The sequence below is a fragment of the Sminthopsis crassicaudata genome, chromosome 2, assembly GCF_048593235.1.
Source record: "Sminthopsis crassicaudata isolate SCR6 chromosome 2, ASM4859323v1, whole genome shotgun sequence".
NCBI lineage: Eukaryota > Metazoa > Chordata > Mammalia > Dasyuromorphia > Dasyuridae > Sminthopsis > Sminthopsis crassicaudata.
Window position 1 is genome coordinate 399,811,226 of NC_133618.1, and position 13,165 is coordinate 399,824,390.

The 13,165-nt window shown below is 35.8% G+C and overlaps 1 protein-coding gene across 16 annotated transcripts in view; it reads right to left on the reverse strand.

Annotated features, from left to right (window-relative positions):
• The window catches only part of TNIP1 (TNFAIP3 interacting protein 1), a 127,955-nt gene that overhangs the window by 97,860 nt on the left and 16,930 nt on the right, over positions 1-13,165 (reverse strand). For 11 of the 16 annotated variants that reach the window (XM_074291809.1, XM_074291811.1, XM_074291808.1 and 8 more), the window contains exons 2-4: positions 7,037-7,193; positions 4,207-4,338; positions 1,084-1,172 (exon numbers count right to left, since the gene is read on the reverse strand). In XM_074291809.1, the coding sequence (XP_074147910.1) occupies positions 1,084-1,172; positions 4,207-4,338; positions 7,037-7,172 (357 nt within the window). In that variant the 5' untranslated portion in view covers positions 7,173-7,193. The remainder of the gene's footprint in view (positions 1-1,083; positions 1,173-4,206; positions 4,339-7,036; positions 7,194-13,165) is intronic. The other 5 variants (XM_074291822.1, XM_074291820.1, XM_074291819.1 and 2 more) reach the window with 1 other exon arrangement.

Sequence of the window (13,165 nt, forward strand, 5' to 3'; positions counted from 1 at the left end):
AGTGAGTTTAAAATTATCTCTATATGTAATTATGAAAAAAGAAAATATTTTAAAAATAAAGAATGAAATCTGCACATGAAGGGTTTTCAAATGCATTTATTAAAAAGTGTAGAGGTTCTTTAAGCATTAAACTATAGCTGACATCATTAATTTATTTTCTATGTCAAAGAATCAACTCTTATGTGGAACTAAAATCTATTATAAATAATATATTTGAGTTTATTCACATTAGAAGCTTCCAGATGAATTGTATTCTGAAATATGAAAAACTGCTACAGATCCTATATTTAGCAGGCATGCAAAAAATGTAAACAGTATTTATAACAGAAGAGTGCATACTTGTCTCATTAAAAATACTGTAATAACTTGTACACATTTTTAAAGCTACAAGATCTACAAGTATATTTAAATATTATATAATGTAACATCAAATTTATATAAGCTGATGCATGAAAACTCAGAATTTTATATTACATAAGTACTGATTTATTATAGCTGTATAATCTTAATATAATAGCATAATCTTAACATAATCATCTATAATCTTATTTTATTGTAAGTCTAAAATGTTAATAAATTTCCAAAGAACAACAACAAAAAAATGAATACAGTTTTTAAAAATAAACCAAATCCTGTTTAATTAAAATGATCAAATTTGGTCCTGGATTAGATTTAGGAAAATATCTTTTTTTCCGTTTTGAAGAGGTATGGGTATACTTTGGGTATGGAATACTGCATAAACTTTAAGACATAGCTGATGTGTTAGTTTTGCTGAACCGGTATTTTCTTCTTTTTAAATCTATGCTTCAAGGGATGGTTCTTTCCTCTGGAGAGCACATATGAATTTGAAAATGAAGGTGATATAAAATTTAAAATATCAATATTTTATTTTAATTTAAAAGAAGTAAAATGAGGAAAGCCCATAAAAAATAAGTGTCTTGACCAAAGTTTTACAATAAATGAGTTAATAGGTTTCCTGAGTCACAATCCAACTTTCTTTTCATTAGACCAGGTGTTATCAGATTTTTTTTTTAAACCTAGAGAATCTGTACAAAATTAATCACAGATACTGACAGAACTTACACTGGATGGAGTCTTCTGCACTGTAGGTGCCTGCTCATGCCTGGAGCCAGTTGGATTGACTGGAGTCAACTCAAGGTTTGTATTATCTCCTAGAAAACAGAGAGAAAAGGAAGCCAAGTGAATAGACAGATTTCTGAATTTTTTTTTTTTTTCCTTCTACAGTAAGGGCCTTTCTTTATAAGCAGTACTCCCAGCAGGTTGATTGTAGTATTTTGTTTAAGGAAAAGGGTGGCTAGTTAAACCTCCTTAGGATTTCTTAGATAAAACCATTATCTTCTTTCCTTCCTGACTATGGGAAGCAAACATCTGGAAAGGATAGCATAAAACACCATCTCCCCAGAAAACTAGGAAAAATTCTTAGAAGCCAGGCTACTGTTCTTGCCTGATTTCTTCAAAATGCAAACTATGTAGATTATTCCAGCAATTATCATTAAAAAAAAAAAAAAACTCCACAAATGAGCAAGTCCCCTACAGTTCCTAAGCCTAGAACTGCCAAAAGCTAAACAGAATTGCTCCAAACTGTTCTAAATTATTTCTCCAGGATTTAATCAATCATCATGGAAATTCAGGCAAGCAGCCAGTGAGAGTTTCTAGATCAGAACTAACAAAGGAAAGAAGTCAAGACCAGATTATGTTAAGTAGAAAAATGAATTCCCTGTCATGGAGCCTCAGCTCTGTCACTTTCTACCTGTGTGACCTTAATACTTACCTCCTCTAAGTTTCAGAGTCCCCAGCTGTAAAGGAAAATATTTGGGTTCTCTGGCCTCTGAGGTCCTAATTCAGCTCTAGAGCTTATAACTCTGTGATTCTACTCAGGGTTATGGCAAGTATTCAATGTGAATTTTAGAGTTCTTTAAGAAGGGATGGTCAGCAATTTTAGAAAAATTTCTGAATTTTGACTTCCTTATATAATCTAAAAATAAATTGATCTCCTGGGGCTATGCTCATTCTATTTACCATTCACAGTTGTTTTGCACCTTGGCTTTCTCATTTGTGAAGTGGTGAATAACAACAGTCTTTCATAATACAACATCTTTCTGAGCTGCTGCAGGGTTAATTCACTAAGAAGATTTAGGTGAAAATTTATTATGATTGCCACTGAACTGCAGTAAACAAGACAAATTAAATATAAGGAAAATGCCAAAAGCTTTTGGCAATGATAGGCATAGAGACTGCAATGGATTTGCCCATCTGTGAAGATCCAATGCCCAACACTGGAACAGAGCACTAACAAAAATGGCCAGTTCTCATGAAAAGCAGTTATCTTGGAACATTTTAAACCAAAATTAGAATAGAGGCATATAGACAAGTGCAATGGCCTCTACCTCTAGTAATCACTGTATAAATCGCAAATGCTGAAGTGAACTGAAACTGAAGAAGGGGTTCACTAAAGAAATTAACAGTATCAAAATATTTGCAAGGACTTGTTCTTGTTCTTGTTCAGCTGTCTGAACAGCATGTCTAAGTCTGCATGACTAAAGTGATTTGCCATTTTCTTCTCCAACTCATTTTTATAGATGAGGGAATTGAGACAAACAGGATTAAGTGACTTGCCCAGGGTCACAAAGCTAGTAAGATTCTGACTCCAGGGCTGGTGTTCCATCCACCTGGCTACCCTTATCAAAGATGTTTTTAACTAATTAGAAAGCTCACTTTAAGGAACTTTAGCATTTTTATGCTAAAGTTGTTAGACAAATTAAATCTATTACATCTGGTAAGTAATATATGGATATTGCTTTAGGCAATTATAAGATACAAAGGGAAACTTTTTTCAGCAGCCATTTTCATCCGCTATTGAGAGTAACACTTGTGTGAATTTTTCTGAAGCAAACACAGAAGTGACATAACCTCCTAGGCATCATGGAAGCAAAGTAGGGTTAAAAAAAGGATTTCTTGACTCCTTTTTGAAGTAGAAGAGGAGGAAGTAGGAAATGAGAGGAACTAAAACTATAAATGTTTGCATTTTGCTATTTTGTACATAAAATTATTATGTAAAATATTAATTCTTAAAGATTATCCAATGCAGGATAAATGAATTTATAATTTTGTATTTTTTTCTTCCACAAAAATGGTAAAATATGAGGACTAGTCCATCTCCCTGCATTTAGATGTCAACACACACAAGTTCTATGATTTTGTCAATGAAGGATAAGGTGGTATGCAATTTCCTGAGTTTCAAGATAAATGATTCACCCATTGTCATATAGTACTAGGTGCCAGAGGCAGGATCTGAACCTGTGCCTTTCACACCAAATCTAGCAACCTCTCCATTATGCCACATTGTGATTCATGCCTTTGGATAACTGTAAATGCCTAAATGATTCTAGAAAGAGGATATGAAGCATGCTTAGATCATATAACATCAGAAACGGGTTCTGAGAGCACAGATCATTAAATATCAGAATTGAAAGGGACCTGAGAAAACAAAATGTTAAAGCTCAAAGGAGACTTAAAGATTATCTAATCCAAAACTAATGCACTGACCCCAAGAAAGCTAAGCATTCTTTTTTTTCTGCTAAACAATAGCAGAAAAGATTTTCCCCCCCTAAAAGGTGAAGAAACCATTCTCAAGATATCGCAAGATGGAACAGGCTTCTTCAGAGAGTGGCAGATTCCTCATCACTCATCATTGGAGGCATTTAAGAAAAGACTGGAAAAACATTTGTGAGAAATAAAAGAGAAAGGCTTTTATTTCATTATAGGTGGACTAGATGCTTTCCAGTCCTTTCTCTATTTTTTCCAGCTCAGAATTTCTATGACGCTTAATCTCTTCACTTTATAAAGGTTGAAAGTGAAACCCAAATTGTAGAAGTGTTAAAATCAGAAGTTGAGCAGGGTATGGTGGCCCACATCTGTAGCCCCTGCAACCTAGATGAAGCTGACAGGTCAGAAATGGAGAAAAATCAAAGCTCCCATGTCAATAGTGGGATCAGGCTCATGAGCAGCCCTTGCATTTTCAACCTGAATGAGATGGGGAGACTCAATTTTTATTTAAAAAAAGAGAACATAATTTGGATGAGAGTATGGACAAATATGCATGGATACAGTGGACTTTTAGATGATAAGTTCATTTTTTAGTACACATGGGGACTTCCACCCTAGAATAACACACTGCCATCATACCTGTGAGCTCAGCTAGGTGATCAAAGGAAGATGAGGGAGGAGATGGCTGGAGAAGCTCATTGTCCTTGGCCAGTTCCTCTACCTTTTGGCGCAGCTTAGATGCCTCCATCTGGGACTCTTCCAACAGTTCCCCTGGGGCCAGAGGGGGGAAAAAGTGCAGCAAGAAGGTTCAGTTTCCTTAGTATTTCTTTACCATAACTGACCCTGATTTATTGCTTTCCATGGACTTATAACTAAAAAAACTCCACCAAACTGACTAAATCCCAAGTTTGGATATTTCAGTTCAATTCCTGGATTTCCCCCACTCTTTCCATGGTTAGATTTCATCACAGCCTAACTGGAAAGAGTAGGTGGAGGAAACAAAGTCTAAACCAAGCCACCTTGGTTATTTGTTGACAGCATGGGCTGTGTAGATGGGGAAAATACTTATTTAAAATGAAAGCTCTGGATTTGGGTGATAATTTTTCATTATCTTGGGACATGGATTGGTTGGGAATATAACTAACCCTCCCTAAACCCATGGGGACATTAGAGCAAACTCCAAAGATGCCCATCTGTCCCAACGTCTTTCTGCCCTCCAAGTATATGCCCAGTTTTCTGCAAAAGCAGGGAGCTTTTCTACATCCACCACTAAAATTCTTGACTTAAAAGCCAGCCCAAGTTCCTACCACGTTAGATCCTGTAAGAAAGACAGAGCTTGAATAACATAAAATTCAAAGATTTTCTGTGAAAAGAAAGAAGATGAGAATGTATAAGAGAGATTCAGTGTTATGGTACATGAAATGGGAATGAGGCACTGAAGAAGCATAGGAGGGCAGGAGAGGCATCTTCCATAGCATGTGAAAGATTACTCAGGGATAGTCCCATGGCCCCAGGGCTATAAGGAGTGAAATAAAAGCTAAAGAAAGAACCCTTTTATCAGGCTATAATGACACCAGTGTACTTTGAGTAAGATCAGTTGGAATATGACAGTGAACAGAGCTTGTGGGGAAAATGCCATGAGATTATGTGAAGCAATCAGATTCTCAAGCTCTTTTAAAAGCATGGTTATTTGTGGCTTCTTCAGCAGTAAGGTCAGAGTCTCTTCGTCCTAATACAGTAATAAATGGGGATAGTCACAAGTGACTCTATTGGGTTAGGCCCAAAAATCATAGTACTCTACATTCAACCCCGAGCAGATACTAGAAATGGAAGACTAAGTGATTATAGAGCTGTGTGTTTCAAATATAACCTAAAACTGCTGCTCTGAATTAGCTGAGATTATTTCCCATTCTCCATCCTTAGATAAGGATATGAAGAAACAGTCATTGGCACAGAACCTCACTTTTCTTCAGCTGGAGGATGGGTTCTCTGTCCCCTCCCTGATACCCAGAAAAGAAAGGAGCATGTTAGTATGGATTTTCTCATGTACATCAGGATCTGAAAAATATCATACATAATGGGCAGTGTTTCCATGATAGCACAATAACTTTTTTTGAAGGGGAAGGGCCAGCAGGAGAAGTAATCAGGGTTAAGTGATTTGCCCAGGGTCACACAGCTAGTAAGCATCTGAGGCTGGATTTGAACTCAGGACATTCTGACCTCAGGGCTGGTGTTCCATTTACTATGCCATCCAGCTGTCCCTACGATGACCCTTCTTGAACTGTCTTTCTAAATTAAAATTACACACACCCCCATTTCTAACTTTCTCCACTATTCCTATAGATAATTTGTTATGATAGCCCTTAAATAGGAGGAGGTACTTGATAAGAGAAGTAACAAGAAAAAAAGAGCATTTGAGAGAGCAGGAAAAGCTCACTTCAAAAGTCCCCTATACATCATGCCAACCTGTGATTCTTAAGTCACAAAACAAGTCATAGCAGTGTTTCCTGGAGTGACTATAGCATGAGACAAACTAGAATGTCAAATTTTCCAGGTGACACCCATTGTGATGGAATGGAATTCTAATCCTAAAAAAAATATCTCTTACAATTTGGCAGCTTCCTCAGGGTCCTTGGAAACATGAGGCCAAAAGAAGGAAGCATTCCCAACAGCCACAAGGTCAAGGCTAATATAATAGATATTATGACATGGAAAAGGAATGAGCTATCTTTATTCCCCTGAATCCCCAAACCAGAAGAAGATGGCCATAAGACATACGTATGAGAAATCTAGCTATTCCAAAATCACAGCATGCTTTAGTGAAGATCCTGAATCCTAAGAATATACTGCACATTCCTAAAAGATGTTTATCTTTAATATCTCCGCAGGACAAGGTTTGGGACATTGTATAAAGTAAACAACTAATGGATACCTATTGGATGAATGAATGAACAGGTCGGAGAGCAGAGATCTTGTCTAACTATGAACAAGAGGCAGCCAGGAGCACAAACACAAAATGTCAGGCAGAACATTGTGTGTTCTACATGTGCTGATAGTTCTTGTGTCCGTTCTGTGCTCAGGCCACAGGCAATACCTCTTCCCTTATCACTTATTCCTAGAATAAAGGCAAACACAACGGTTCCCTTATTCTGCACCCCCTTTTCCATCTTGTCCATTTGGAGACAGTTGGGGAAATGACTTCTCCTGAGCAGCAAGGAAAGCATTATTGACTTAGGGAGAGACTTGGGTAGGGCTGGGATCCATGAAGTAGCAATAACTCAACTCCAAGGAGTCAGGAGTACACACTAGAGTAAGTCACAATATCAAACTATTCCCTGGCTAGCTTCCACTTGGGAGTTAGTCAGCAAGCTAAAAGCAGAGGTCCTTGGATGGTAAGACCATGGAGCAGGAGAATTTTGGAATATCCTGGGATGAAGGGGAAAAGTGGGGAGATGGATGTCTGCATTACCTAACATCTTTATCCCTTGCATTTTTTCCTTCAGTCGGGAATTCTCTTCCACTAGATGCTCAAAAGCAGCAGAGGCCTCTCCTTGCTTGCCCTCACCACCAGGGTCGTAGATCCGGTATGGTCCTCGCCCTTCCATGGAGGTAGCGTGCCCACCTGACTGTAAAGACAACAGCAGGATATCAGAGCCACTTGGCTCAGCACTCTGTCCATTTCCTAGCACCAAGGAACTTCTTCCACCAGCCAAGCCCATGCTAGGGCACGACATACACCCAAGTTCAAAAGACTTGGGGACCAAAAAAGTTCTAAGAGGCTTAGCAGGTATGGAAAAAAAATCAAAAGAACAGAGAGCTGGGAGAAGGTATTGGCAACAGTTTCCAGCTAATGGAGAACCATGATCAGAAACAATCATTTATATTCCCTAAAAAATAATAATAATCTCATCCTCAAGATTGTAAATTAAAGAATAATTGAATCTTACAAGTAGAAGAGTCCTCAAACAGGCTAGAGTCCTCAAATAAGTTAGAGTCTCTGGAATTCATTTATTCATTCCTTTAATTCCAAAAGTCAAAGAAACAAGTAATATGCACAAGGTAATAGTGATTTGTACAAGGTAATGTCTTTTTAGGAGATATACAACTTAGATCTTCCAATCTACTGCTTTTTCAACCATTCCATGCTGTTATGTAAGTCATCTTAACTCCACCTTTACGATCTCAATGAGGAATGTCTGTAATACTCTTTAAACATGTGGCCAGCCCCAACTCAACATCTATCTGGGATTATTTCCTTTAAACTAAAAAAAAAAAAAAAAAAAAAAAAAAAAAAAACCCACACAATTTTACACTCAAAATCTCTACCATCCCCCTATCAGATATCTTATTTGAAAGAGAAACACCCCAAAGGTGAGACAAGACAGTTACTTTTCTCCAAAACAAGACTGAAACTCCCCTCCTGCCTTCTTCCCCCACCCCCTCACACAGTACTTCCCAGGGTAGGGTAGAGAACCGCACACAGAATAAAAAAGGCTAGGTATGGGGGTTGCTTATAACCCAGACAGACAAGTGGGTAGGCCCAGAAATAACCACAAAGAGTTATAGCAGAGATTATGTTGCTAAAACAAAGTACAAGGGGGTTGGAAGGAGGAGTGACAGTAGCAGCAATGGGATATTTGAGTCTGTACTTCAAACCCACAGCCCCAGATATTAAAAAAGGACAGAAGACAGCACACGTTTTAACCTAAACATCTTGACAAAAAAAGGGCCAGCCTCCCCCCAAATATCTTCATTGTGTAGTTTGTGGAATTTGCAAACAATTAATCCCTATGATCATAGAATGAGTTGGGCAGTAGCTGCTGAGCTTCCCTAAGCATAGGCTAGAGTCTCTGGAATTCACTTACTCTGGGCCCACTATGTGCTACTGCCAAGGAAGTACTAATCAGGAAAAAGTAGAAGAGATTTCTTTAAGAGACTTATTGGTCACCAGAAGTGACTAATTTCTTGGACATTTACTATGATCCTCAATCAAAGGAATCTTCCAGGGCACCAAAGCAATAAAGGCTAGAAATAGGTGTAAGAGAGAAGGTTGCTCTATATAAAAGCTGGAATCCAAGAGAAATTATAGACTTTAAGAGTTCTAGTCTTACTTCAACCAAAGAGTATACAGAAAACTGTGGAATTAAGTTTTATTAAGCTAAAAGAGAAAAAAGCACCTGAAAGATGAAGATCACTCCACATGAGATTAGAACAAGGGATGCCAAATATATTTCAGTGTTTAAGTCTTGAAGGTCCAGGCCAGACTGGTTTCTCTGCCTCAAATATGGAGAATAAGGTTGAAGATATGAGCCTCACCACACATTCTAGTTGTGCCCATTTGCATAAGACCATAGTTCACTTACACTTAGGTTTCAAATTGTCCTTTCACCATTCTACCAAGGCTTGGACTCCCCATCAGTTTGCTAATATTGTTTCCAAAATGAGGCACTAAGATCTAAAAATTATATTCTTAAATGATCTGAATAGTGGGAATTTAATTTCCTTAATTTTGTACATATTGTTCTTCTTTTAACAGTCTAAAATCACATGAGATTTTGAGGTTAATAGTTTATGCTATTGATCCATGTTGAATTTACAATCCCATAAAAACGACAGGATTTTTTTTCAGATACTTTTAGATCAGCAAAAAGATTGCAATAAGAAAGCTGCCAGACGAGGTGGGGTTTTTTGTGTTTTTTTTTTCCCCTTTCTCTAACTCTTTTTAGGACATCAAGAAGGAAATAGGAATGGCTGATCAATCTTTCAAAATCCCTACCATTCTTGCTCAGGTCAGCATCCTTTTTCAAAAGCAAAGCTTAAGTTATTCTGGCTTTGTTAGGTTATAGACTACTTAAGGGCTTGTGGTCTTTGCCAGTGATACAATGGCTATAAAAGAATCCTTCAGATAAGCTATCTTATGCCACAGGACTTCTGGAAGGAATGAGTAGTTGTATATAAAAAGCTTAGCAACTCAAGATAACTAGAAAATTACTCTAAATAAACTAAAATAATCAAAAGAAGAAAAGGAAGGTAATTCTCAAAAGGATGACTTCACAAGAAGGGACAAAGAAAGATTTAAGAAATAAGCAAACAAAGAGAAGCTTAAAATATATGACTAACATATATAATGGAGAAAGAGACTCAGGCTAAAACCAGAGGAGAATAATTCTATAACTATTCCTTAGATACAAAAAAGGAGAACTGAATGGACATAAGAACAGTCAGCACAAGGTTGAAGGCCTTATTTTAAAAATGAAGAAAAAAAAGTAAAGGGTGAAAGATAAACAAGTTTAGAAGTTAAGTTTAGAAAAGTATTGGACTTTTTAAAGAAATAAAAAACTTAAACAAAAGTATATTCAGTGCTCATTTTGGGGTCATTACAACATAAAAATAACCAACTGATTAAAAGTAACCATATTCCCCCCAAGTTAATTTTAGGGGGGAAATTATCAAGAGATGTTTTAGAGAAATCAATAAAATAACAATTCATTTGAAAAATAAAATAAGTAGAATGCATTGCTTAAAGCAATTTATGGGGAAATTATGAAGGAAAAAAAAATGGTGGGAATGAGGGGGGAATAGTACTTCCAGATTTCAAACTATATTTTATGGTTGATAACAGAAGACATCTAAATCATTTAGTATTAGGTAAAAAATAAAAGAGATAAATCAATGGAACAGACTAGATGAGGGATAATCATAAACAATGGATTTCAATAACCCACTGTTCAATAAACCAGAAAACATAAATTAATTGGGAAACAACTCTTTATTTGATAAAAACTGAAGGTTAAAAATGGAAAACAATCCATAGAAATTAGGCTTAGACCAACACCTTAAACTATATTCCACAACAAAAGCTTCTATACAAACTAAATAAATGGCCAAGGATAAGAAGTGAAGCATTGAAATGTTAAAAAGTCTTTGTATCAAAACTCTCTGATAAGGATTTGTTTGCAAGACATAAACAACTCAGCTCTAATAGCTTAAAATTGCACTAAGACTTTTGGGACAGCTAGTATATGTGATCAAAAGACATTCCCTATAGATAGAGAGTGGTCCAACGATATGAACAAAAAGTTCTCAAAAGAATTGCAAATGATTAAGAACCTTTTGAAAGTTTGTGCCAATCTGGAATTATGCACAAAAAGTTATCAAACTGTGCATACCCTTTGACCCAGCAGCGCTACTACTGGGATTATATCCCAAAGAAATACTAAAGAGCGGAAAGAGACATATATGTGCCAAAATGTTTGTGGCAGCTCTTTTTGTTGTAGCTAGAAACTGGAGGATGAATGGATGTCCATCAGTTGGAGAATGGTTGGGTAAATTGTGGTATATGAAGGTTATGGAATATTATTGCTCGGTAAGAAATGACCAGCAGGAGGAATATAGAGAGGCCTGGAGAGACTTAAATCAACTGATGCTGAGTGAAATGAGCAGAACCAGAAGATCACTGTACACTTCAACAACAATGCTGTATGAGGATGTATTCTGATGGAAGTGGAAATCTTCAACATAAAGAAGATCCAACTCACTTCCAGTTGATCAATGATGGACAGAGGTAGCTGCACCCAGAGAAGAAACACTGGGAGGGGAATGAAAATTGTTAGCACTAATATCTGTCTGCCCAGGTTGCATGTACCTTCGGATTCTAATGTTTATTGTGCAACAAGAAAGTGATATTCGCACACATGTATTGTACCTAGACTATATTGTAACACATGTAAAATGTATGGTATTGCCTGTCGTCGGGGGGAGGGAATAGAGGGAGGGGGGGTAAATTGGAAAAATGAATACAAGGGATAATATTATAAAATATATATATATATATATATATATAATAAAAAAAAAAAAAAAAAAAAAAAAAAGTTTGTGCCAAATCATTAATAAATGAAATGCAAATCAAAATAACATTGAGGTTTCATCTTACATCCTGTAAACTTGCAAGAATGGCAAAAAATGGGATTAGTCAATGTTAGAGAGCTTGAGAGAAGATCATGTGTTATGAGTAGAGATGTGAATTCATACAATCATTTTTGGAAACAAATGGGATTATAGAAATAAAATTATTAAAATGTCCATTTTAATTCAAAGAATACATTATTAGGCTTAAACACTATGAAGGTAATTGATAATAAGAATGTTCTCATATACACAAACATATTTTAATAACATTTTATGTGATAGCTAAGAATGGAAAGTAAAGTAGAAGCCCATCAACTGGAGAATAGCTAAACAAATTGTGGTAGAATGTAATAGATCATTACTGTGCCATTAGAAATAATGAATATGATGAAAGCATAGAAGCATGAAAAGACACACAGGCATGTGCATGTAAAATGATATATAAAATTATTTCAACAATGTAAATAGAAAGAAATGCCATGAAAAAAACGAAACAAGTGCTGCAAATTTATAAAAAATAAGCATGGCTCAAAAAATGAAATATGAAAAGATACTACTGCCCCATCTTTTACAAAAGTAGGAGGTCCACAAGTGGTGTACATTATATATGAAAGAGTTGGGTGATAAGTAGAGATTTTGGTTGCATGTCTCAGCATGCCCTCATACCAGAAGGGCTAGTCCTCCCTAACCACCAGGAATCAAAGAATAGCCTTTTCATAGGCCATTTTGGTATACACATTAAGGATATAAAGGGAAAACATGTAATAAGCCTGGAAAGGCAATTTAAATCAGACTATGAATTTCTCTGGGTCCCAATTTCCTCATCTATAAAACAAGAAGGCTGAATATGAATCAAGGATCCTTAATCTTTTTTGGATCATAGACCTTACGGTTGATTGGTGAAGCTTATGAACCTCTTTTTAGGATACATAAGTGAAGAAAATATCAACTATCAATTAGAGATTAGTGATAATAGAGATGCAATTTTCCCATCCAACTTCATGGAGTTTCTAGAATCTATTCTGGGACCCCTGGGGGAGAGGAGAAGAGGGTTGGTGGATCCCAGGTTAACAACCCCTTAAGTAGATGATTCCTAAGATCCCTTCCAGCTCCAATTCTATTACCTTATGACCTCAGAAATATGACTGTCAAACACTAAAAACTCCCAGGTTAGAGCAATATGAATGAGAAAGAGATCATGTACCAAGAACCTCAAATCAGCATCATAAATGCCTATTAATTAACAACAAGAAAGTTAAACACTACTATATAGTAAAATACAAAGGTAAATGGCTTGTATCTAAAAATAACTTATCCTGCAAAGCTGAGCATTTTCCTAACAGGATATATATGCTATTTACATATATATATATATATATATATATATATATATATATATATATACACACATATAAATGCAGTGGATAGAGCATTTTTATATATTGAAGAATTATATATATATATGTATATATATATATATATAAATGCAGTGGATAGAGCATTTTATATATTGAAGAATGCTATATATATATGTATATATGTGTGTATATATATATATATATAAATGCAGTGGATAGAGCATTTTATATATTGAAGAATGCTATATATATATGTATATATATATATAATGTGTGTGTGTATATATATAAAAATATAAATGCAGTGGATAGAGCATTTTATATATTGAAGA